The sequence below is a fragment of the Rhinolophus sinicus genome, linkage group LG03 (genome assembly GCF_036562045.2).
Source record: "Rhinolophus sinicus isolate RSC01 linkage group LG03, ASM3656204v1, whole genome shotgun sequence".
NCBI classification, from domain to species: Eukaryota; Metazoa; Chordata; class Mammalia; order Chiroptera; family Rhinolophidae; genus Rhinolophus; species Rhinolophus sinicus.
In genome coordinates, this window is record NC_133753.1 from 33,801,947 (window position 1) to 33,828,049 (window position 26,103).

Below are 26,103 nucleotides of genomic sequence, written 5' to 3' on the forward strand. Positions count from 1 at the left end.
AACAGTCACTGCCGATTTAACAGCATGATTCAAAAGAGATCAAAACGTTCATCGGAGTGAACAGTTCACTCAACTGAATAATAAGGAATTATGCCAATTGACTTTCTGCTTTTCCTTCGCTCAGTAAAAAGGAGCAGTCTACACGCCACATGTAGATCGCTGTTCAGACAGGATGGAAATGGTGTTTCTAAGAGAACAATTCTCTGTGAATCTTTCTGAGTATTGTTGTGGTCGGTAGCCCTCACAGCACAGCGTGGCATCCTGTAGGGCTGTGGTTCTCAGTGTTTGCAGCCTGTGGTTCTAACTTCTTCATGGAGGAAAAAAAAAGGCAAGGTTTTTAAAGGTCACAGTAAATGACAGTTGGAAGAGGAGAGTGAAGCAAGCTCAGCTCCTGTGCACAGGAAGCTGACTTAGGGCGACGAGGGACCAGAGGTTTAATCAGCAGAAAGTTCTGATAGTTTCTTCATATGGACCCTGCTGACGGGAGGCAGCAAACCAATTGCTGTTTCTGGAGTGTCACTCCAACTTTGGAAGCGTGCACAGATTCAGGTTGGATGGGGCCTGAATTCATGTACTTAGGGTGCAATTCTCTTCTCATTAAGAAAAGGAATCCCCAATGAAGTGGAAAGCTCCCTTGCAAGGGAGGGGCCCTGAGGCTTACGCTTCATTAGCCTCATGGGAAGTCCACCTCTCTCAGGAATGCTGGTACAGAGACACACAAGCCTACAGTAGCCTTTCTAAAGCAGCATGTGACAATAAAAGCAGGACCAGTGCAGGTGTGCTCCCCTCAGGGCCACGAGGGACAAGAACAGTGCAGATGAGCCCACGCGTGGCTCCACATGTCAGCAACAATCACACAAAAGCAGAAAGCAACTTCCAAGTTGGAAACCCACACCCACATGAGACTGTCCAGCTCAAGATCAAGCTATACATGAGCTGTCTGCTTTGGTTATATGAAAAAAGAATTATTAAGCGGTGTTCTAGAGAGGTACAAGGATTTGCCCTTCTGAAAAACAAGTGACTGGTCCCTTTTGGTTGACAGAAGGAGGCTTGGTTAAGTCCAAGCTTTCAACGAAAGTTAGTTATCCAGTTGCACTGATGCCACTCCTGCCTCCCTATGAGAGCCACATTGTTATGGCAAGGGTCAATGGGGGGCGACTCAAGGCCAAGAGCTCCCCAACTCCTATCAGGAGGGGCAGCCCTTACCCCACACCCTTTGCTGTGGCAAAAGCTCCAAACACTGGGCATAGTTATTGCAGTGCAAGCCCATGACCAAAGCTTCAGTGTCCTTCATTCCATCTACCCCTCCCATCTCTACCACAGTACTCCTCAAGAAGACCTACGGCAGCTTGAGTTATGCTTTTACAACTCAATTCCTGCTTATTTCTGGTGAGGTCATCAGACCTACTCTTCTGCCAGTTCATACTCACAACCCAAGCTTCTCTTTTGGCTGTCTCACGCACTACCCTCTTCCACTTCTGACCAAGATCCCATTTTTTTCTTCTTTCAAATGTCTGTTTAAACACACAATAACTAGTATGTACTCAGCACTAAATAGATGATAGCCAGCTTACTAGAACACTGAATTTAACAACTGACTTAATATTCTATGGTTAGGAAACCTGTGAATCAGATGTAGTTCTCTTTCCAAGCCTGACAAGGGACACATAAATATAGAACTACTAACATGTTAATTTACAAAGTATTTAAAACTATCAGTCCCAAGTCAGATTCTGAACCTATGTAATTTCAAAAGCTCGCCGCCTGGTGTTCTCATGAAGAGGTGGGTACCCAGTACCCCAGCATCTCACTTTTACACTGAAGTCCTTGTCGCATTATCCCCCAGAGCAAGGAGCCACAGTGATCGCAGAACGTTGGCACTTTGTAGTTGTGGATGCTGAACTTGTGCGGGATGTTGATTCCGAACCGCTGTTCAGCAAGCTGTAAAAAGAAAACAGGAAGACAAGAGCTAGCATTCTACACCAACATCTTTTGTCAAAACTGTAATAGGAGCCCACACAACGCAGAGTGTTGCTATGACACCTGAGCTGGGTATATTATTTTACTGCTCAGCCACAAGTAATTACTCGGGCCTTCCTAAGCAGACTAAGCACATTTCCTAATGAACAAGATTGGACAGAAATGTGTGGTGTACATTAGAGTGTTCACCATTTGGGGAGATAAATAGAAGTCGAAATTGTCTTTTCATCTGTGTTTCTGCCCCTGCCAACATCCTCACACTCATGTCTACTTCCTAGAACCTTTTAACTTCAAGACTAAACAGGTCTTTTATATGCTGCATACACTTGCGATCACCACAGGTTCTTCCAGAAATTGTGTTACAAGGCGGGGGTGAGAAGAGGAGGTGGCATCCCAAGGGCATGGAACCACAGAAGGAATTCATTCCATAGTGACATGCAAGTAGCTATCTAATTCGGCCCTTTTAGCCTTTGTCTGGCATTTGTATTCTGACATCTGAGTGCAAAGGTTTAATCTCAGATACAGTCACTTTTTGGCCTTTTGGCTAAGATCAAGTGTAATCTCACATACTGCTTCCAGCAAATAATTAGACTAGGCATATGCTCTACAATTTCACAATTTGAAGCAACAACAGATCCACACATGACAAGGAGTGGGGCAATTACTACCCTGCTCGAAACTTTTCTGGCCTCTTTCTCATAAAAGAAAGTAACACGTCTCTATGTATACTCTTTAGCAATCTTGTATGAATACAATAAAAAACCATTGAGTTCCAGAGTCAGACATTTCAATGCATCTATAAATCCACTGCTAATTATCAGCAATACTCCTTCTGCTTTTTACCTCCAGAATTTAGAATGTATGCCTCCTCCAGCTGAATGCAAATACAAGTGGCAAGAATGAGGGTCAAGCATTTATGTACAGATATACATCCTCCCTGAAAGGTCTTGAGAGGCTGGAGGAAGCCAACAGTCACCTTATTCAGGAAGCACAATTCACAGTTAATAACATACTCATCACATTAATTAATTCTATCTTGTTTAATCCTCACAAAAATTGCATGAGGGAAGTAATGATTCCATTTTAAGGTTGAGGCTGAGAGAGAAGCTAGCTAGCAAAGGATGGATTTTGCACTCAAACCCCAGTCACCTGATGCCAAACTCAGGGATCTTTTCACTCTTCCAAAGCGCTCTCCAAATTACTAGTAGAACTGAATCCCTATAACTTATACCCAGCTGATCACAAATGGGATAATCTCAAGGACAGGTCATGCTACACAGTACAGAAATACAACTGCCGTAACATAAAAAAGAGAGAAATTCCAATTCTAATATCACCACTGGCTTTAAGGAATGTAGAAGGGAAGTAGAAAGGGGGGGGGCAGAGGAAGAGGGGTGAGAGGGAGAGAGAGAGTTAGAGAACACATGCCTGAGCATGAGTTCATACAGGCACCTAATTAGCAAACTGCTATCCTCTTACCTTTGAATCCACTTTGTTCATATTGTTTTGGCAAGTGCAGGCTGTAACAATAAGATGATGGCAGCGCTTATGGACAACACAGGTGCACACTAGGAAATTAAATCCACAATTATACATTTATCAGAAGCTCACAGTCTGGCCAGTTACACTAGATCGAGGGCTGGACCAAACCAAGGTGTTTGATTTGGACATCTGGCCCACATAATGGCAGTCAGTGCTCCCGTCCTCCCTACTTTCTTTATCAACGTCCTTACTCAGACCTTGCTCATGCTCCAACTATTCTTATTCAAGTCCTGAGCTTAATTCATCCCTCCTGGCTTTAATCCTTCCCGTGCCCACCTCCAGGGGAATCTTCTCACAGTATGATTCTGGTCATCTTGCCCCATGAGCCAAACCTTCAATGGTATTTCACTGCCAATCAATAGAGTTCAAATTTCCCAGCCAGATTTCGGGCCCTTACCTGTCACCTTTCTTCTACGGGAACTCTTTGTTCCAATAAAAACTAGACTAGTTGTTCTTCCTGGAGCAAGTCTTCACCCTCCCCTACACACTTTCCATGTCCTTCTCAATCCCTAAGATATCTTTCTTTCCTGTTGCCAAACTAAATCTTAAGTGTATTAACAAGACACAGCTTTAAAAAATGGCTCTTCCATGAAATTCACCACCCCTGGTTATCCTTCTAGACCACCTCTCCCCCTTCTAATCTCCTACCCTTAGCCTGCCCTCATTTCAAATTTTCCACATGTAGCCTATAATGCCTGTAGAGTTCTCCGCCAACATGACCCCTTGGACAAAGTAGGCATTCATTAAATATTTGTAGAATGACTCAATCAATTGTTTGAATATTTAGAACTTTCTGAATAAGCTTTTTCATTTTCATCTAGATAACTGACATAGTGCAGACAGAGTCCAGTTGCCCATTAACGGAGGAACATGTGCAATGAAGCAGTATGAAAATATACATTATTTTAAAGATCTTTCAAGACATGTGGAAGTTTTCAGGATTAAATACACAAAGACAGATGACATGTCAGCAAATAGCACTATACTTGAAAACAAATACAGCTTTCATCAGATTGAATTCTCAGGAGAACCAGATTGACAGTTCCCAGAGAACTGGTCTTTGTATATGAGGGGATCTCAAAACCATCCTGCACACAAAAAAACCTTCTATTCCAACACATTTGGTTTTTTGTTGTTGTTTGTTTTGTTTTTTTCCAGTTAACTTGGCTAGAAGTTTATCAATTTTATTGATCTTTTTAACGAAGCAGCTTTTAATTTAGTGGATTTTCTCTATTGTTTTCCTAATTTCAATTTTACAGATTTCCACTCTAATTTTATTATTTCGTTTCTTCTGCTCGTTTTAAACTTAACTTTCTGCCATTGTTCTAGTTTCTCATAATGAAACTTACATTATTGATTTTGGATCTTTCTCTTTTCCTAATATATGCATTTAATGATATAAATTTCTTTCTGAACACTGCTTTTGCTGCATTCCACATATTTTGATTAACTGTACAATTGATTCTTGAACAATGTGGAGGTCTGGGGCACCGACTCCTTGAGCAGTCAAAAATCTACATATAACTTTTAACCCCCAAAATTTAAGTTGTCCCTCAGTATCTGTGGGGGATTGGTTTCATGCCACCTCATCCCCACCCCCAGAAATCAAAATTCACAGATGCTGAAGTCCCCTAAACGAAAGGGCACAGATCAATGCATACAGTCAGCCCTCTGCATCCACAGATTCCCAGCCATATAGGTATTTATTGAAAACAGTCCACAGTATAGGTATTTATTGAAAACGATCACATATAAGGGGACCTACATATAAGTGGACCCAATGATTTCAAACCCATATTGTTCAAGGGTGAACTGTACTTTCATTTGGTTCAAAATATTTTTTTATTTCCTCTTGAGTCTTTTACCCATGTGTTATTTAGAATGTGTTGTTTACTTTCCAAATATCTGGGGCTTCCCAGTTATCTTTCTGTTATTCATTTGTAGTTTAATTCCATTGTGGTCTAAAAAGATACTTTTTATGATTTCTATTTTTTTTCATTTGTTTTATAGCCCAGATTGTGGTCTATGTTCCTTGTGAGCTTGAGAAGATTATGTACTCTGCTATTGTTAGATGAAGTATTCTATAAATGTCAATTTGGTCAAGTTGTGATATCCTTACTGATTTTCTGCCTGCTGGATCTATCAGTCACCTACCAAGTTACTTAAGTCTCCAACTATAATAGTGGATTTGTCTATATATCCTTGAAGTTTTACCAGTTTTTGCCTCATGTATTTTGATGCTTGTTCTGTTAGGTGCATACACATTAAAGACTATTACATCTTCTTTAAGAACAGGCACCTTTATAATTACATAATGCCTCTCCCTATCCCTAATAATTTTGTTTGTTCTTAAGTTTGCTTTGTATATTTTTATTAATGTTACCATGGTATACTTGGTATGCTTTTGATTAACATTACTATAGTATACTTTTCTCCAATCAGGTATTTTATTTTATATCTCTTAGTAAGATGTGAACTCACTGGTGTATTTATATCTCCTGACCAATATACTTTCCTGCCTTTTTAACAGCAGGTGGCCCACTGAAAATCAGCCCATTAAATATCCTGGCATTATGCATAAGATGGACCAGAGTTGACTGCAGGGCACATCCTTGGGTTGGAGAGGTCCAGGCCAAAAAGTAACACTGAGTCTGACCTATGAACTATGTTCTCATTAGGGGCTGAGATTAATAGCAAGAGGCCAATTATTGTTATTGTATGGATAATATATTCATTTTTTTCTAAATTTCAGGATGTAACAGAATTGCTCATACATACTAAAGTAAAAATTAGATCCAAGAGCATGTCTTATTTCATTCTAAGGAAAATAATGTTTTATCTCACCTCCTTTGGCAGAGGAGGCAGGATTTCCTTACTTACACGTAGGCTACCACTCACTCTAGGATATGCAGTGCTATTTTACCAATCATCTGTAGCATACAGATCAAGAAGATATTATATGTATAAAATGTGTGATGATAGCCAAGCCGACAAGATGGGAGGCCCCAATAAAAGACAAGCCCAGTCCAGCCTGGCTAAGACTCCTGAGTAAGGAGTAGCTGTTACTCTTCTCACTTTTATTTCATTCCAATTCTACCCGAACACTAGTAAGTTGGGTTGATCTTAGAATTGAGAAAATAAAAATAAATTGAATGCATAATAACTTACAAGATCATTAACAACTTACCTTTCAACATTTCTCACATTAAAAAAAAATAAAAACAATTTAAAAAGTAACTTGGAATAGCTTCTATTTCCAATCAGGTAAAGACAAAACATCATTGTGCTACTTCTCACCCCTATTGACAATGGGATTGTAAAAACAAAAACACACAAACGTTTATCTTTAAGATTCAAGGGCTCTGCTCACAAAATGACATTACCTTTTAGTACTTTCATGTGATTGCAGAGACAAAACGTTGAACAATTAAACTTTATTAGGTATCCTGACTTTAGGAACAAAAACATCTCCTCTACATTGTCTAAAAAACATAACCAAAATTTAACCAAAACTAATGAGTTGTAATTCTATGGCGGGGTGGGGGACGAGTGGTGTCTCATTTGACCTACAGAGTTATTTTCCATAATATTAATGGAATGTATCCTGTTTCCTCTTGGTATAATCACATTTCAACATAGGAACAAGATTAAACTTAGTTTTTAAAATGTTTTCTTACCTTGGCATTGATAACCCTGTTTCCCAAATACTCCCCTGTTCAAGACAATAGAAAAAAAAAAGTTACCATCAGTTGAATGTTTCAGCAACAATGCTCCTATAATTACAGTACTTAAGGAAAACAAATTTGGTCTTCTGATCCTTTATGAAAAACACACTTTTAGAGAAGAAGCAAAAATGTGCTTTTTAAGCCCTTGTTTGTTACCACAAGACACAGAGGAAACCATCTGATGTATGAGAATGCACCAAATGATATAAACGGGTGGGTATTGGTCATTCTCGTTCCACCCACTTCTGTGGCAACCTCTCAAATCCTCATGAAAATCAGCCCTCATCTGTGTGTCAGAGCCTCAGCCTGAAGCATCACTCCTCTACCTCACATAGCATTCTCTCTCACATATATGTAAAGGTGTGCAAGGGATGAAGTAAAGAGATACAGATACACCCTTTTCCCTTGCTCACATCACCTGGAGTCCATGGGAAAGCAGAAGTACGGCCACCATATGCCCATCATGCTCAGTTTCCACCTCTACCTCTTCCCAGTCTAGTCTCTGGGTGATGGCAATAGAACTCTCATTCTCATTAACAAAGACCACATTTTACTAAGCCCATAGGATGTGCTGGGCACTGAGCCAAGTGTCTGACATATGCCATCTCATTGAATCCTCACCAAGCTATGTGAAAGAGCACACATAACAGGAGGGCTAAGAGCACAGACCCTGAAGCCAGATGGCCTGGGTGTGGTTTGGGGCACGCTGTTAACTTCTTCCAGCCATAGTCTCCTCTATAAAGGGATAATGGATCACCGTATGTACTTCATAGGGCTATCACGAAGATCAAAAGGGTCGATAATGTAAAATACTGAGAATAGTGCCTGGCACTTTAAGTGCTATATAAAAACTTATTATATATACAAAATAAAATTATTGTCTCTAAATTGCAAATGAGGCGACCCTGATGGGTTATATAACTTGTCTGGGTTCACACATCTAGCTGGTGATGAGACTGAATGCCAGGGTCCACACGTGTAACCATGTATATGTAACACAAGTACCAACACTGTGTGTGGTGGGGGCAGGCAGAAAGAGAGGAAAGGCTGGTTGGGTGGGAGTTGTTTCCTTCGTGGAAAAAAAGTTAGTGAAATTAACAAATAAGTTTCCATTAAGAACGTTAGTTGAGGTCACAGGTTGTCACCACAAATACCTACAGGGACAGGCGGTCTCATACAGGAGGAAAGCAGAACGGTGTGAGAGGAAATAAAGCGCAATGAACAGTAACCTTCAGGTCAGGCAGACCACAGGGAGAGGTGAGGCTCCAGCTAACTAGACTGTGCAAACTGCTACAAAAAAGGAAAATGGGCTCAAAGGTGCCCGAGCTTCTGAGTTTTTTCAAAAGAAAATGCAGTAGGATCTTTTTCTTAAAGATTATAGTTGTCATAGCAAATTTGCAGGCTTCCTATCAACAGCGTTTGAGGCCTTTAATTTTAGACAAGACTCTATTCTTGGTTAAAAAATTATAGAAAAACTAACCCTGGATTCTGACTGTTAAAAGGAATAAAATTCAAAGTAATTGCAAAGAACAAACTAGAAACTAATTGACCAATATTCAGAAATGACTCTGAACCAAGTGCTTCTACCTTAAACAAAATGACTCCAGTTTGCAACAAAAACGTAGATCTCCTTTCATGCTGCAGATACGAAACTGTTTTCTCCTTCTGAGATGGGTGTGTGTGAGAGGGAGTATCCCTTCTCTTTCCAAATATTGTTAATGTTGTCTCTAACTGAAGATAACTATTACTTAAATTTAGTTTACATTATAGATTTGCCACTAAGATTAAGCTTGAGTCACACGTGTAGTAAAGATACGTATTGCCCCAATTCATCTAGAATTTCTCAACTATTAATTATCTCAATTCCTAAATGCCAGGGATTATAGTATATGATCACTAAAATTTATTACCCTTGGCTGCATACCATAAGGCTGAAGACTACTGTGTGCTTACTTTACTTGTAACGATTAATTTCCATAACTCAGCATGTGGTTCGTGCCTTCTTAAATACAATACTGCTGATATTTGTTTCTTCCTCAGGAGCAGATTATTTACTGGTTGATTTAGCCCCTCAATGAGTGCTTTTTGATCAGTTCATGATTCATTAACACCTTTACTAAAATGACTGGAAAAAGAAATAACATCTGAAACTTGGATTTGTAAATTCTTTTGATTTTTTTTTTTCCCATTGGGAGTTAAAACGGTCAGGTCAACATATTAGAATAAGAGACAAAAATCAAATCCTAAAACAATTCTTAATAATCATGTTTTCTCCTGAAACCACACACAACCAGAGGAAGCCTCTATTACAGGGAAATCTTAGGAGGAGAGAAGCTAGGTAACCTCTTACCAGATAAACTCCCTGCAGTGAGAGCAGTAGGTGGGCTGCCTCAGGTATGTGGCCATAAACTTGTGTCCATTGATCTGGTGCACTCGCCTTCGCATCGCCCTTTGGCGCTTCCTGGTAAAATGTTTGAAGATCCGGTCTCGCTGGAGAGTAGCTGTATATTCAAAGGAAGATATAAAGAATAACGTGTCATGAATCTACCTGCACCTAATGTATAAGAAAGTTTGATAATTCAAATACTCCCTAAATTATTGTTCCTTTCTTCAAGAAGCACAACATCTTAGAAACTCATCATGCTTTTCTAGTGACCTTAAGATTCTTAATTTTAAGGTTAGACCTATGTGCAGCCTGACATTTCCATTGCCTGCTTATAACTGGCTTTCTTGAGTCAGTCCTCCCGGTATAGACCATAGGTTTCCCAGGGTTTCAATGCTCCAGTACATGACACCGGCATCGTCTCCTAGACCCTGTCTTGCTGTCTGGGACTCAGGTCCATCAACTGGCTGTAACTGCTGGGCTGGTAAAAGGGTTTCTCATTATTCCGCTTTCATTATTCTGGCATCCTCAAAAACTGAAGGAGTGGGCTGCTCACAGTGCAGACCGTGAGAACACTGCCCCAAAGCATCAGTCCCTGCACCACCTCTGTGAACCTGGAATAGGTAGAAATTAACCAGGAATAGGTGCAAGGTTCCTTGTCTAATCTCACATTTTTAAAAACAGTGTCTCTTAATCTGAACACTCTGAAAACTATGAGCCATCTAAAGACAGTAAATGATGACCCCACATATTATACTAGAACTCTGCCAATGTATGCAGAGACTTGTGATTAATAAAATAAAGATTACTTCTTCAATACAGCTTTTCAATTAATCGCTGATGCAAAGGAAATTTAAGGACTTGTGTAAGAATAACATGCTAATAAATTTTAAAACCTGGAAGAAACAGAAGATTTCCATGAAAATATAAATGACCAAAATTAATTGAAAAAGAGATAACTAAACCAAATAAGACTAATTTTTTGGAAGAAATTGAGAAAGTTTTCTAAGAACTACCTCTCAAAAACCATCCAGGCCTCGATGGTATCATGTGTGAATTATTTTAAGCCTTCAAGGACAAGATAATGTTAATGGTTAAGCCTGTTCCAGAATAGAGAAAGACAGAAAGCACCCATTTTTTTTTATAGAAAACTATGGGATACAGTGCTAGGGCTGAAAGATGTAACTGATGTATTCTAATATACAACGAAGAAAGAAATCAGGGTTAATAATCACATTTTATGTCATGGACCCACCCTTAGACAGTCTAATAAAGCCTATGGATCCCTTATCAGAATAAAACTGTATAATCTATGAAAATAAGATATGTAAGATTATAAGAAAAATCAAATATCAAAATACTATTTAAGTGAGATAGAATAATATATATGTTTCTTCTATAAATTAAGTACTTAGTGGTAGACCTAGTTACTATAATAATTTTGAAGTAGTGAAGAGGCTGAGTTGCATTTCATATTATCTGTGAAAACTGTAAAATAATAAGAAAGTAATCTGTGATTTCTATTGTGGTAACGTAAGTACTGCTAATACAACTGTAGTTTGTTTATAAATGGAAGAAAAGGCTACATTTACATTATAGGTTAATGAAAATGAAGGTGAAAATTTTTTTCTCTGGTCAAGTTTCTGGACCATCTAAATTCTAATTATGGACCCCAGGAAAAGTACCCCCCTCTGCTTATGTATCAAGCTCACTCATAAATATTGATGCAGGGGTATTCATTATTGAAATCTGTGTAGTTACAAAGTGAATAGGGAAGCGATATAAGAAAATATTAGTGAATATTTTCATATTATGGGGTCTTTGTCTTCCTATTATTTTACAATTAGTCCCCAACATAAATGTTCCTTTCCACTTAATAACAGCATCTTTTCCTGCTCATCACACTGTCTTCTCAGTTGACTGGATGTGATAACGCAAGCGATGAATGTTGTAATATGCAATATAAACTAACTGTAAAGTAAAATTGAAAATTTTGCAATTGTAAAAGTTGAAGAATTTTCATTTTGGGTGTTTGAGAATTCACACCCTAAGCCAATGGTAGATACGGCTCTGGCAGAGATAGATCAGTTAACAACTGCACAAAGAAATTTGATATAAAAAATAACATGATGGTGGTAATTTTAAGAGAATTTGAATATCAACATATAAGGAAGGGTCCCTGAGAAAATGATGATGCCTCAAATACTTGTTAAAAATATCCTACTTAAAACTACTATAAAAATATAAAATAAAATGAAATAGATAGTACTCTGGTAGAACAAAATTGTCTGAAAAAAATCTTTTTTCCTAAAAATTAGTGCCTAGGGCAAAAATATAATTTGCTCAATTTAATATTTTCAAAATTGTAGTTTCGTTTTTCAAATTCTTTCTCACACTTGTTAACTATTAATAAAATCTAGGTCTTGTTTTGAAGGATTTATTTTATGTAGACTTTTCCCAGTAGCAATTACATTCAGACAACTAGGAACTTGTATACCATCTAGCATTGTCTTAAAAGAAAAACCACTGTGACCAAGGGGGAATTTTCTCAGGAATCTAACAGTGAGTACAATATTAGACAATTTCTTATTATATCTGATTCTATTAACAGATAAAAGAAAATAAGCACGATCATTTCATTAGATGTTGAAAAGGCACTTGATAAAATTTAACTTGTCATCGAATTAAAAAAAACCTTTTGAAAAGTAAGACTAGAAGATTGTCTCTTTAATGACTAAATTATGCTCATAAGTCAAAAACATCAAGCTGAATAGTACATTTTTTTAAAGTCCCATGAAAGTTAAGAATCAATAAGACCAATTATCGCCATTATTACTTAATATTATTCTGAAAGTACTTGCCAAAGCTGTTAGAAATGCAAACAATATAAAAGATAAAACTACTGGGAAAAGCAGACAAAGATACAATTATTTGGAGTTGTTTCATAAATAACTAGCAACTCAGGAGAATTCAGCCTAATCTATTAAAAACAGAGTTCAATAAGATGGATAGTAAATAATCATTAAAAGTCAACTGGTCTTTAGTGTATCAAAAGAACCAAACGGAATATATAATTAAGAATCCCATTCGTATAGCTATAAAACCAAGTTATCTTGGAATATGTTATCAGAAGTACAAGATTTACATGAAGTAAACTATAAAAACCCAACTGAATAATATGAAAAGATGTGTGAAAATGAATTTCTTAGACAGGAAGAAATGGTATAAAATTGTCAATTCTTTCTAAAGTATCCTTATCTCATGCAATAAGGATTACAAAACTTTAAAGCCATAAAATAAAGATTTACACTTCAGAAAAACTTAAAGCTCTAGTTGTCAAAAGACACAAAACAAACAAATTGGGGAGAAAAGGATTTGCAACACATGACAAAGGGTTACTATTTAAATGTGCAGAATCAATGGGAAAAAAGGATGAACAATCTAGTAAACAATGGGGTAGAGGATGTGAACAGGTAATTCATAGAACTATAAATGCAAACAGACAATAAACATACCAAGATGTTCAATCCTATCCAAAATGGATATGTAACAACCAGGAGGTAAAGGACATTTTACTTCTTAAATTGGCAAATACTTATAAGGATTGTTAGCATGCCTCCTCTTGTGGGGAGGTAGTCACCTCCATCCTCTTTTGATAGCAATAAAACCTGGGCTGCAGTCCTGTCCCGGCTGCCTTCTGGCTGTGTGTATCCTACAAAGTCTTTGTTCCCATCTATAAACCAGGTAGTGTTTTCCTTATAGGTTTCTTTTTCAAGGACTGGATGAGGTAATGCATTCAAAGTGTTTAGCACAGAGCTAGGCACATGGTAGCATGTGACACCTGTAGTTATTTCAAGAACACAGTTGACCCTTGAACAGTGCAGGGGTTAGCGGCGCTGACCCCCCCCATGCAGTGAAAATCCGAGTATAACTTTTGACTCCCTCCAAAACTTAACTACTAATAGCCTACTGTTAACCAGAAGCCTTACCAATAACATAAACCGTTGATTAGTACATATTTTATATGTTATATGTATGATATACTGTATTCTTACAATAAAGTAAGCTAAAAAAAAGAAAATGTTAAGAAAATCATAAGGAAGAAAAAATACATTTACAGTACTTACTGAAAAAAATCCACGTATAAGTGGGACTGTGCCATTCAAACCTGTGCTGTCCAAGGGTCAACTGTAATTTATTTGGGGGGGGCGGGGGATCAATTTGACAATACAAATTTTAAATGTGTATTTTCTTTCACTCAGCAATGCAACTTCTATGATTTTTTTTCTATAAAAAAATACCAGAAAGCAAGAATGTATGCTATATAGATATCAATTGCTACATTCTTTTTAACAGTAAAAATTAGGATTATGCAAGAAATCTCAAAGAATTAAATGCAGAAATAGCCAAATTCATTTTCAAGACACCAATGCCTTCAGAGGCTCCGGCAGTTAAAATGTACTGCTTCAGTTTTTTGTGTTGGTGTGTGTGTAAAATCTTCGGCAAGCAATATAATTATTTCCATCTCAGGTTTCACATCTGTCTAAAGAAGATAAAATACACTCTTGCCCTCAGCCCTATGGGGATGTGTCAAAAGCAGTATTCCAGAGAGGTTCTTACAATGTTGGATAAAAGTCACATAATAACAGAAGTCACTCTACTGTACTGCTCTCTTCCACAGTACTTCCAGGAACCATTTACTAACCACAAGATGAACAGATTTTAATGTTCCTTCGTTGGCAGATGATAAAAATTGGCCTAATGGTATCACCCTATCTAGCATATGTTATCAACACCTTGATACCCAGCTCAGAGCTAGCCAGTGCAAAACTTGTATTGAATTACTAAAAATATCACATCTAGATGCAAATTAAATTCTCCCTGGGGATCTAATTACTAAGAATTTACTTATTTAATCCCTTAATACTATAGATTGGTTAAAAGGTCAGCTCACTTGCATTTTTAATATTTCATGAATTGAATTCTTGTTTTGTTTTTTCCCTCAGCAACTATTACCACAGCACCATCATAACCTGTGAATTTTCCAGGTGATTCCTTATAGCCAGAAGGATTTAGGAAGAAGCTCCTTGTAGCTAGCTTGTAGTCCTTTGTTACTTACTGCCTTTCGCTTCTCCTGGAATGCTCTTCCCTCTTTTTTTTTTTTTTTCCAACTAGCTAATTGAGACTTCTTTTATCTGCCTCAGAGCCTAAGTGGCCTCCCCCAAATCCTGAATCAAGATGAAATGCTCCTCCACTTTATGTTTCCTCAGCAAACTGGGAGTGCACCTCAGTCTTTCCCCATATTCCATGACACTGGGGGTTGCTGTCTCTTTCACCTCTGTGTCCCAGGTCGTAGTTGGTCATTGTAACTAAGCTTCACTCTCCCCTTTTCTTTACCTAGTCTTCTGCATGTGTGTCTCTTTTTGTTTAAAAAGCAAACAAACACACTCATGCATGCACTCACACACACCTGGGAATTTGCAAGACATTTGGTCATTTAAGAAAACTGGGGCCCCACGGTTTTAAATGGCTTTTCCTGACACTGTTCTCTTGATTGATGCTGTGAGCAGGAAGAAAGTGCTCTTGGATGGCATGCTGTTCACTCGAGTACAGATCCGACACCTACTTTATAATCATAGTACAGAGGGAGCTTCCTCATTGTTTGGATGGTCTCCTGTTGACGTAGGACTGAGTTAAAAGGACCACAAAAGACTATTTAATCCTGTTTCGCCTTAAACCAACACGGGCTTTGAGATTCTTTCAGATCACATGTTAGTTGAACATGTCAGGCAACTCTAACATGCTTTGCAGCCAAAACTGGCATCACAACTTCTGTTTTGCTCCTGAGGTACTCAAGGCCTCTGAGTAAATAGGAAGCTGGCTCATTGCCCCAGCATGGAAACACATTCCAGTCTGTAGGGGCCTGCAGGCCTGGAGCCCTGATCTGAGCTGGTTTGGAAGGTCCTCTCATCGACAGCGTGGGGAATGATTATGTCAAATTCAACAAAGATGAACTATTTTGAAACGCCTCTTTCTTCAAGTCTGGTTGTCATCCTACGCACAGTTTTGGAGAACTTTAGAATGTACATGCGACTAGGAGCCACCAAAATACCTCAGGGTAAGTTTTCATGGCAAAAAACTTGTGCTGGACTTGAACTTGTATTGCCAACATGAGGCTTTGTGGGGGAGGAGAGTCTCTGCAAGCTCTTTAAAACTGTTTTAACTTTACCTCAAAAATAGTACATGCTTTATCCTCTTTAGTCTTTTGTTTGTTCTACCTACCTGAATTTAAGGTTTTATATTCCAGCGGTAGAAATCTGTACTTGAAAGTACTCCTGAAACATTGTGATGTGAGCCAAAAGCACACATCATAGCTCCTCAGTTTCAAATGATGGTAAACAAATTATATCAGAGAGATAAAATCTATGGTATGGCACTTTTTGATTTACAAAATTACTGATATAAAATGCTGAAAGGGAATAACTTTGATTTAATGTCAAAATGTGATTTAACTTTAAGATGAATTTCCTTAATTTCAAACACTCACTGAGGTTTCCTATGACCTCTGGCTTGTCTTTCAGGGGCTGTGTCGAGGAGGTTATGCAGCCTTTCTACACAACAGGTAAAGAGTGTGGTGGTCAAGGAAACAGGGTCCAGACCACCTGCTGGGCCTGAATCCTGCTTCTCCTCCTTATAAACTGGGTGACCGTAGGCAAGTTGTTCAATCTCTTATGCCTCAGTTTCCTCTTTTGTCAAATGTGAAGGGCAAGAGAACCCTCCTTCAAGGGCCATTCTGAGGACTTGCTCACAAGTGTAACATAATTAGAAAAGGACCTGGCAGGTAACAACCAAGTGTTACCTATTATAATTGTTATTAAAACCCTTACATCAAACTAAAGAGTGCAAGAAATAGAAAGGGTTTTTAATTCAATGGACTAATTGCCTAGAAGAAAATTCAATACCTAGGAAACCATTACCTAGAGAAGTTAAACGCCATGCCCAAAGTTGATCCCGTTAGCTAGGGCCAGAACGACCACCAGTATCCCCCTCTCTTGATTTTACCCCAGGGCTCTGGGTAGCACCACACTGCACTTTGTCCTTTATTAACATTGGGTCTCCTGGAAAGTAATCAATTTTCTGGTGAGGAAACAAAACTAACAGGAAGGTTAAGTGAGGTCAAGCAGCCAATGATAGAAGTGGGGACGCCAGACTCTATTTACTATTGTTGAACGACTGAGTAATGCTATCAAATGTCTTTTTTTCTTCTTCCTGAGATATTTGTTTTATCATTTGTGCATGTGGCAGGGAATGACTGTGAGAAAAACAAACAGGAAAACCTTAGAATTAACCAAAAGCTACTGGTCAAGCAAGAACCAGAAAGTATTATGTTGTTTATGTCTCCAAAATATATCCCTGAAAATAAGATAAGGTAAGGAGAGAATGTTGCTTAGTATCATCAAACACACTGAACAATCAACCATCCAATCACAGAACTGTGTGCAAAAGAATGATGCATAGCAATTCAAACTTAGATGATCCCTGTCTGAGACAATAATGATATAAACAGAGAAAGATTAGGATACGTATTAAGGGAATACGTAACTTAAATGAGTCTTTACAATAAGTACATACAACCAGTGGGTGAGAGCATTCAGTGGGTGCTGAGAGCAGAGAGAATCACAGAAGTTGCACATCTAGACCTCTGATTAACTAAGGAAGACTTCATAAATGGGCTGAGATTAGCAGTTGTTTGGAAAAGAGGAAGGAGGTGTTGGTGAACCAGGATAGGGAGAGGGCTTCTGGAATTTGTGCCAGCACCAGTCACAAAGGTTGCAACAAAGGGTGTTGGTATTTTACAATGGCAAACAAAACCCCCCAATGGCAGTGAGGAGTACAGAATCTTCTGGGGTTTTTTGAAAAGAGTTTAACCACATGACTCATAGTGCTTTCCAAATTCAGATAGAATGATTAGACTTACTGCGTTATGAGACCTGACAGTACAGGAGCCTATACACAGGTGTTTCTCAGAGATCTGGCTCCCTCTTTGGAAGTTCAGTCTACATAAACACCTACCATCACGCAAGCACATGGGGATGACTGTCGTCGGCACAAGCAAGAGAGAAAAACAATGTTATTAGACTGATTCTCTTGAGTAGGGCTCATGGCTCATAGCACCATGGAAACTGAGCCCATCCTCACCCATCACTTCATCTTCCTCTGCCAGCAGAAAGGTGATCAGAACAGAGCTCCTGGATGTGGCCAGGCTTCCATCAAGAGCCATGGGAAAGGCCTCTCACTCCACTGTTACAGAAAGAGAGTCCTGACCTCCCATTGCCCTCTAATCTCTTTACCTTCTTCACCTCTGGTATCTATGAGTACTGTTCGAAGTACAAACTCCCCCCTTCTAATCCTTGAGTAAAGAGACCTTGGTTCCAACAATATTTGGTTCCTCTCGCTCTATAATTTCTCCATTCACCAGCTCTTCTCCTCCACCCAACTTTGAAATGTGTGTATCCCCAGATTCTTTGTACATCATTCTGCTGGTCTTTCTGGAAGTTCATTCATCTCCTCAGAGATGAATATGTTCTCTTGGCTTCTAACAATTGGCTGAACACTGAGGACTCCCAAATCTGAGGCTCTAACTCTGGCTTCTAACAAACTTATTTCTAATGGTATCTCAGCATTTCTCCAAAATATACTTAAATTACCTAAAACTTGACATTTGTAGGCTGAACCCTCTTCCCTACTCTTCCTCTTAGATAACAGTACCACTATCCTTCGAGTCATCCAGAAAAAAACCCTGAGGTGTCTCCAGATCCCTCTTCTCCACCCACAACCAATGGTCAAGTTCTACGATACCTACCAAGATCTGACTGGATCCCTCCCTTCCATGCTTACTGGTATAGTTCATGCCTTCTACTTCCTCTCATTTGGACTATGTAATGGTTTCCTAATTAGTCTCTCTGCATAAGTTTGATCCCTCTATAATCCATCCTCCATCCATCCAGTTATGCTTATGAAACATGGGTTGAATCCTATCACACTCTTAGGGAGATGACTTCCTTGCAACAGTCTATGTGAGTCTCCTGTATGGAAGTTAGGCTTCCTGTAGTTGTCCTATTTGAACCACAATTAGGTAAGAGGGGGTAGATTTCCCCCCAAAAGGTAGTGTTTGCACTGTCCAACATCTGAGAGAAAGTTGAGTCCTCAGAAAGCAGGAGGACTTTCAAGAGGGACCTTAGTCGGGTGACAGACAAGTCTTTCTTTCCCCTTGGTCCTCACTCTCTGGGGTCTGGACTTGAGGCCCCAGGAATGGGGCGTCTAAAATGCTCTGCAGAGACAGACATAGGCAGGCTAGGAGGAGTAAGCCCACTAGTGATGGCACAGGGAATGTTAACCATCCCTTGTAAGAGAGACCATCCAGTGCATGTTATTTTGTGTACAGTTCAGCTTCTGCCATTAAGCCTGGCTTACCTAGTCCAGCCAGACCTGAGCTCTGCTTCAGAGAGTGCGTTAAAGGGGAGCAACCACCCTCTGGGGCTACCATGGTCGAGAGGGTCCTTGTGAAAAGTGAGGCTCCCCCAAGGAAGGTGAATCTTGGGGCATAAAAGGTCTTGCCACATCTCCCAGGTGGCAGGTCTCCCTGTTGCCAACCTTGGAGGACCAGGGGTCCTTTTATTAAGAAGCCAGAAGGTCTTACACCCTTCTACTAAGTCTGTTCAGTAGACACGGATGCCAACATCCCTGACTCAACACCCATGGTCCTCAGGATCCTTTCCTGTCTCCTCCTCCTTTTTATTCTGCCACATGACTGGGCTCCTTTGGGAGTCTCAGAGAGTTGGTGGAACATCCTCAAGAAGCAAGGAAACTGGGACATACATCCTTCAGCTCCCATCTGTCATTGGTTGATGGCTGTCTCAGGGGAAGGGGGCATTAATTCTTCCTTATTTCCAGCCTTCTTTTGTGGGCTGAGAAAAATATGGGCAGGGCACCCATATTATCAGCCATAGAATGAATTTATACTTACCCTGGTCCTGATTTCTCACCATGTTTCCCCGAAAATAAGATCTAGCCAGACCATCAGCTCTAATGCGTCTTTTGGAGCAAAAATTAATATAAGACCCAGTATTATATTATATTATATTACATTACATTATATCATATTATGTTATATCCAGTCTTATATTACAGTAAAATAAGACCAGGTCTTACATTAATTTTTGCTCCAAAAGACGCATTAGAGTTGATGGTCTGGCCAGGTCTTATTTTTGGGGAAACGCAGTATTTATATTTTGCTGTCACACATACTTCTTAACAAGCTGCTTCAAACTCTTCGTGGAATGAGGTGAAGGATAAATAGAAAATTCTTACAATAATAATCTTCAACTATTATTGTGCCTACGCCCTTCTGCATACCTAATTTCCTCTTGCTCCCTAAGAAATTCCCTTTTGCTCCCTAAGATCAAATTCAAGAATTCTACAGCTCTCTCTACACAATTGGTAAGGATTTCTCCTCTGTTGCTGTGATTCTACAAGTATTTCATTTCCCGCCACTGATTTCATCCATAAATAGACTTCCAGTTGCCACGTCTGCATTCTTCAGTTTTTTAAAATGAAAATTAAACATTGCTAAGTGGAACATCACTGCCAGCTTTCAGGATGAGGAGGAACCACGTTTTGTTCCATCAAATTTGGATTGGATCATTATTCTCACTGTCATCCTGACTAGCTGGAAAATATCTCAAAATGGTATTACCTTCACTTCCAAGCTTAAGTTAGAGAAAATACCTTTGCTTCATATGCTTAAAAATGGAAGCATATTCCAATTATCTGGCCATTTTCCTTTTATCCTTCATTACTAAATTTAAATGGGGAGAAAATGTCCCACTCAGGGTGTCTCCTGTCTCCCTGAGAACCTTTTGAACTTAATGTAAGAGAACAATGAAGCCATAACATGGTTTCAACTGGCAGAGCAGAGACAACACGTAAACTATCTCTTTTTACTCTTTTGTTGTATTGTTTGTAAAGGTAATATATGATTATTATAGAAAACTTAAATGATACAAAACACTGTAAAGAAAAAAGTTTGTTTTCAAAAATCATCTTAAATCTTCCTATACTTTGAATATTTTGGTGAATATGCCAAATATATACACTGTATAGATACACACTCTTACATAAGTAGTATCACACTGTATGTGTTATTTTGCTAAATGCTTTTCACCTAAACATCTTCCCAGAATTTTTAAAGATTTTATTTCTTAGAGCAGTTTTAAGTTCACAATGAAATTGAGAGGGAGGTACAGAGATTTCCCATATACCCCCTGACCTAAATATGCACAGCCTCCCCCATTGCCAACATACCACACTAGAGTGGTACATTTGTTATAATTGACGTATATTTGTTATAATTGATGAACCTACATTGACACATCATAATCATCCAAAGTCCATAGTTTACCTTAAGGTTCATTCTTGGTCTTGTATATATTCTATGGGTTTGGATATTTTCACCATCCTAAAAATCCTTTGTGCTTTGCTTATTCATCTCCCCTTGCCCACGTCCTGCAACCAATGATCTTTTTACTGTCTCCATAGTTTTTGCCTTTTCCAGAATGTCATATAGTTGGACTCATACTCGTGTAGTAAATAGTCTTCTCAGATTGGCTTCTTTCATTTACTAATATGCATTTAAGATTCTTCCTTGTTTTTTCATGGCTTGACTGCCTTTTTTTTTTAAGCTGAATAATATTGCATTGTCTGGATGTACTACAGTTTGTTTATCTTTTCACCTACTAATGAATATCTTGGCTGCTTCCAAGTTTTGGCAATTATGAATAAAGCTGCTATAAACATCTGTGTACAGGTTTTAGTGTAGACGTAAGTTTTCCATATCTTTTAGAAAGTTACGACTTCTGTTTTTATAGCAATTAATACTACAGTTACCACTTAATCATCATGTCTTATAAGATGAATACACATTACGACTAACTTAAAAATAAACTAATAGCATTAACATACCATCTCTGTGAAAGTAGGGTTTACCCATTTAAAATCTCTGGATTTTTTTCTCATTCACTGGAAGCTTAGGGGTTGCTCTCTCTACCCCCACCCCACCCTCCAAGCTCAGGTTGGTCTTCCTTCCTCACACACACACACACACACACACACACACACACACACAAAGATTCTTATACAAACAACCTGTCCAACCAGAATCTTTTCCAGATAAACATGTGTTTCCTGTTTGGCTAATTCCATTTCCCTTTCAATTTTTTTTTTTCTTCTTTTTCACTAGCAGATTTCTAAGGTCCCTTCTAAGCTCTCAAGTTCTGATTTTAGAAAAAACCTTGCAGGATATTAGCCATGAGGAATATGATGCCTAATCATTTCCTTCTCCAACTATATGGCTGGAATGAAAACAATGCTTCCTCCCTCATGTTGCTGATTCAACATGACTTTTAAAACTACAGCACCATTGCTCATTGTAAACAGACTAATTGAAAATCTAACATTGAAAGTGTTAGATAAAATACCTTTATCACATAACCAAATTTCCTGCAACACTGATGCAAGGGTTTTGAACCTCAGCCAGCTTTTTATGGTAGTTTTTTAAAAAATTAAGGCAAGGAGACAACTGCTTTAATTAAATGTCATTTATATCACATGGTCACTTTTTGTCAGAGGCTAATAATTTAGAAGTGTGTATCTTGGTTACTAGGTTAGGTTTTTGTTTGTTTGTTTGTTTGGACAATTGTATTATGCCTTAAACAGGGATACAATAAAATTAAAAAGAGATGAAGAAATTAAACTTTTTTTTTTTCAGTGTAAACAAAGGTTTGGTATTGACCGGAATTGAAAACTCTGATGAAAGTAGATTTTTGGATTAGCAATGAATCCAATGTTGTTATTCCTGTGCTACCAGAAAAGGGAACATTCCACTAGACAAGGACAAATGAATTCCCTTTTCTTAAAATATGATTTCACTGATATGTGGGATATAAAACTGAAAGCAACAAAGGAACAAGACAAACAAACAAAGAAACAAAAACTGATAGACATAGACAATAGTTTAGAGGTTACCAGAGGGTAAGGGGGGAGAGAAGTGGTAGATGAGGGTAAATGGTATCAAATATATGGTGATGGAAGGAGAACTGAATCTGGGTGGTGAACACACAATGTGATATATAGATGATGTATTACAGAATTGTACACTTTAAACCTACATAACTTTACCAACCATTGTCACCCCAATAAACTCTAATTTTAAAAAATCATTCAAAGGGTTATTTCTTTATTACCATGAATAATCCAGTCTATATCCTTGAATAAGAGTTCATACTTTTCTGGGAAAAACAGATGTAGATAAGAATACTCCACAGAGCTAGATAAGGTGTGACAAATGCCTCCATCCTCTGAAATATTTAGTACCAGCTCAACATACCACATTAACAGAAGTCTGGATATTTTAGCTTTAATTTAGAGGTTTATCATACTTTAGTAAACATATAATCTAAGTACCCAACAGTTCAACAAACTGCTAGGGTTATTGCTGAAAAATGAAGAGCAATAGACCTCTCAACCCTAAGGTGTCATTCAATTCACAAATCATTTTTGGGACAAGGAGGCATCCTGCCCTATTTTGGATACTAAGTAAAGGTCATCTTTTGAATTGACGTTGGTCCCATGTAGGCTCTAAGACACACTCAACTTCTTTCTTCCCTCTCCATCTTGTTTATTCAACCCTCAAGTTTTGAACATTTGTTAAGTGCTGCACACTGTGATGGGAAATAGGGGTTCAATAGTGAAGAAGATACAATCATGCCTTCAACAACTGCAAGTCTAATGTGGGAGAAAGATTGTACATGGCCATTACTATGCATAGTATAAATTCCCATAAGAGTGTGGAAGGACATGAGCCTTACCCAGGCATGCTGAATCAGAGGTGGCTGAAGAAGGACAATAAAAGACTTTCAGGACAAGTGAAGGGGAGGTAGAGCAGGAATGTTGCACGAAGAGGAAACAGTAGGTACCAATGTCCAGAGTAAGAGAATATAATGTTCAAGGAATTCCTAATATTCACGTTCTGACCTGGTCATTTTAACAGCTAGTGGCTGCCCTATCGTCATCAATTACTTATCAAATGTCTACTATTTACTAGGACGAATAACACCAAGCAATAGGGTAAGAGTTCTCCAAGAAGATTCTCAACTCATTATGCTGAGGTACAGGAAGAAATTACTGGACCTTCCATTTATTTGTTTCTCGTGTTCTTCAATTCTGTGGGTACTTTATAGTGTCTGTCACATATGCATGTAGTGTACTATGTGCATATAAAATTTACAAGGAAATATACATATATTTGGAATGTGTGCTCAACAATTGTTCAATGATATCTGAATGATGAAAAAAGTTTGGAGGCCACTTATCTAAATGGACTTACATTCTGGTTGGAGAAACAAGCTATAAAGAGATGAAAAGCATCAAGCAGTGAAGCTAAGTGCTACCTACAGGTGTTAGAGGAATAAGGGGCAGGAAAAGATACCTGATTGCTAGAGTGGTCGGGAAAGGCCCCATGGCAAAGATGGCATTTAATTTAGGCCTTGATAAAGAGTAGAACTTAGACCAAGTAGAAAGGTTCGGGAGGACATCCTGTCTGGGGAGAATGACATAAGCCCAGGTACATGGGCACTGGGGAACAGTGAGAAAACCAACTCCTCTATTACAAAGGGCTCCCACAGAGCAGCAGGACACATGATGGGGATCCCGGAGTGGAGACAATCGGGGCAGGACAGGAGACAGCTTCAGGATCAGGCTAAGAAACCGTACTTGTATCTTGCGGGCAGTAGGGACCCTGGAAAAATCATGTATTCCTTCTGTGCAGTGACAAGCTTTCTCTGGAAATGGAAAAAGCTGAGCCAAATGGTCAGTTAGGTCCTTCTAACTCTTCTGAGTCTTAAGAATGAGAGCAAAAGAAAGCTATTTCAGAAAACTGAGATAGTTCACCACCAAATACCTTCACGAAATGAACTTTCAAAGGATGTATTTCAACAAGGTAGAAAATAATACTCAAAGAAAGGTCTGAACTATAGAAAAAAAAAAAGGTCAGTAAAAACATTATAAGTATGTAGGTAAATATAAACAAACAATGAAGGAATAAGTAATAATGTCTAACTAATAGTGCTTCAAAAGAAAAATATAAAGACATCTAAAATACCAACCAATTGCACATGTGCCAGGAAGATGGTGACTGGAGTTAAAGCATTTTAAGATCCTTGTTTGCTCAGGAAGAGGGTAAAGTAATGGCTAACTTTAGATTTTGATACATAGACATATGAAAATTCTGAGTATAGTCACATAAAAAAGAGGTTACTGTATTGTGCCATGTATAATGCGTTCCTGTGTCTACTGTACACCTACATTTTTGGCCCAAACTTTCAGGGGGAAAAAAATCTGTCATTTTAATTTTTTACTTCAAATTTTTATTTGTTTATATTTAGGTACTTGTTTTTTTGCATTATAAAGTAATTTTAGCATTTACTTATTGCACTTTTAACTCATAAGCATAAATAAAAGAATTAAAAACATTTATATAGATAAGGAATTAGTACTACCCAGGTATAATGCACATCCTTACATTTCCCTCACAAATTTGGGCAAAAAAGTGTGCATTACATGCGGCAAAATAGGGCACATACTCCAAATGGGAAGAGGAAGGGAAATGGAACTGGTGGAGATGGTGGTGGCGAGAATCTCAATGAACTTTAAAAAGAAAAGAAAGAAAAAGAAACCTAACTATTTGTTGTTTATAAGACACAAACCTAAAACTTGTGTGAAAAAGAGTAGTAAGTAAAAGAATGAAAGAAGATACAAGATAAATACTATCCAAAAGAAATGCAGTGTAACCACGTTAATCAGATTAAATACACTAAGACAAATAGAATTACTAGAAATAAAAAGAAGTGACCATATGATGATAAAAGGTTAGTTTCACCAGGGCAATATAACAACATACTTGTATATACATATATTTAATGACGTAGATTTAAACTAAACTGATAAATAGCATTTATTAATTATGTAAATATTGTTCACTGCAGAGCTGAGTAGTATGATAGGATTATATTCCCATCGCTAGGCATCCACTCTGGACACGCTAAGGAGAATACTCCAAAAGTCAAGCTCAAATATATTTTCTATTCTCTCAATCCATCAGTTGTTCAAAATCACACCACAGTTGGCATCTACTTTCCATTCGTGGAGCTTATGCTTTCATTTCTCTTGGATAAATATCTAAGAGAGGAACTGCTGCCTCACGGAGTAGATATATACTTAGTTCTGAAAGAAACTGCCAGGTCATTTTTCAAAGCGGCAGTACCATTTTGCATTCCCACCAATAATATGAAAAATTCTAGTGTTCCAGTCTCATAAACATTTAGTGTGTTTGTTCTTTTTAATTTTAGAAATTCTGAT

At 38.2% G+C, this 26,103-nt stretch overlaps 1 protein-coding gene across 1 annotated transcript in view; it reads right to left on the minus strand.

Moving 5' to 3' along the window:
- The window catches only part of PRKCH (protein kinase C eta), a 214,752-nt gene that overhangs the window by 87,727 nt on the left and 100,922 nt on the right, over positions 1-26,103 (minus strand). The window contains exons 3-6 of the mRNA XM_019750783.2: positions 9,598-9,748; positions 7,200-7,234; positions 3,460-3,548; positions 1,812-1,941 (exon numbers count right to left, since the gene is read on the minus strand). Of these exons, the coding sequence (XP_019606342.1) occupies positions 1,812-1,941; positions 3,460-3,548; positions 7,200-7,234; positions 9,598-9,748 (405 nt within the window). The remainder of the gene's footprint in view (positions 1-1,811; positions 1,942-3,459; positions 3,549-7,199; positions 7,235-9,597; positions 9,749-26,103) is intronic.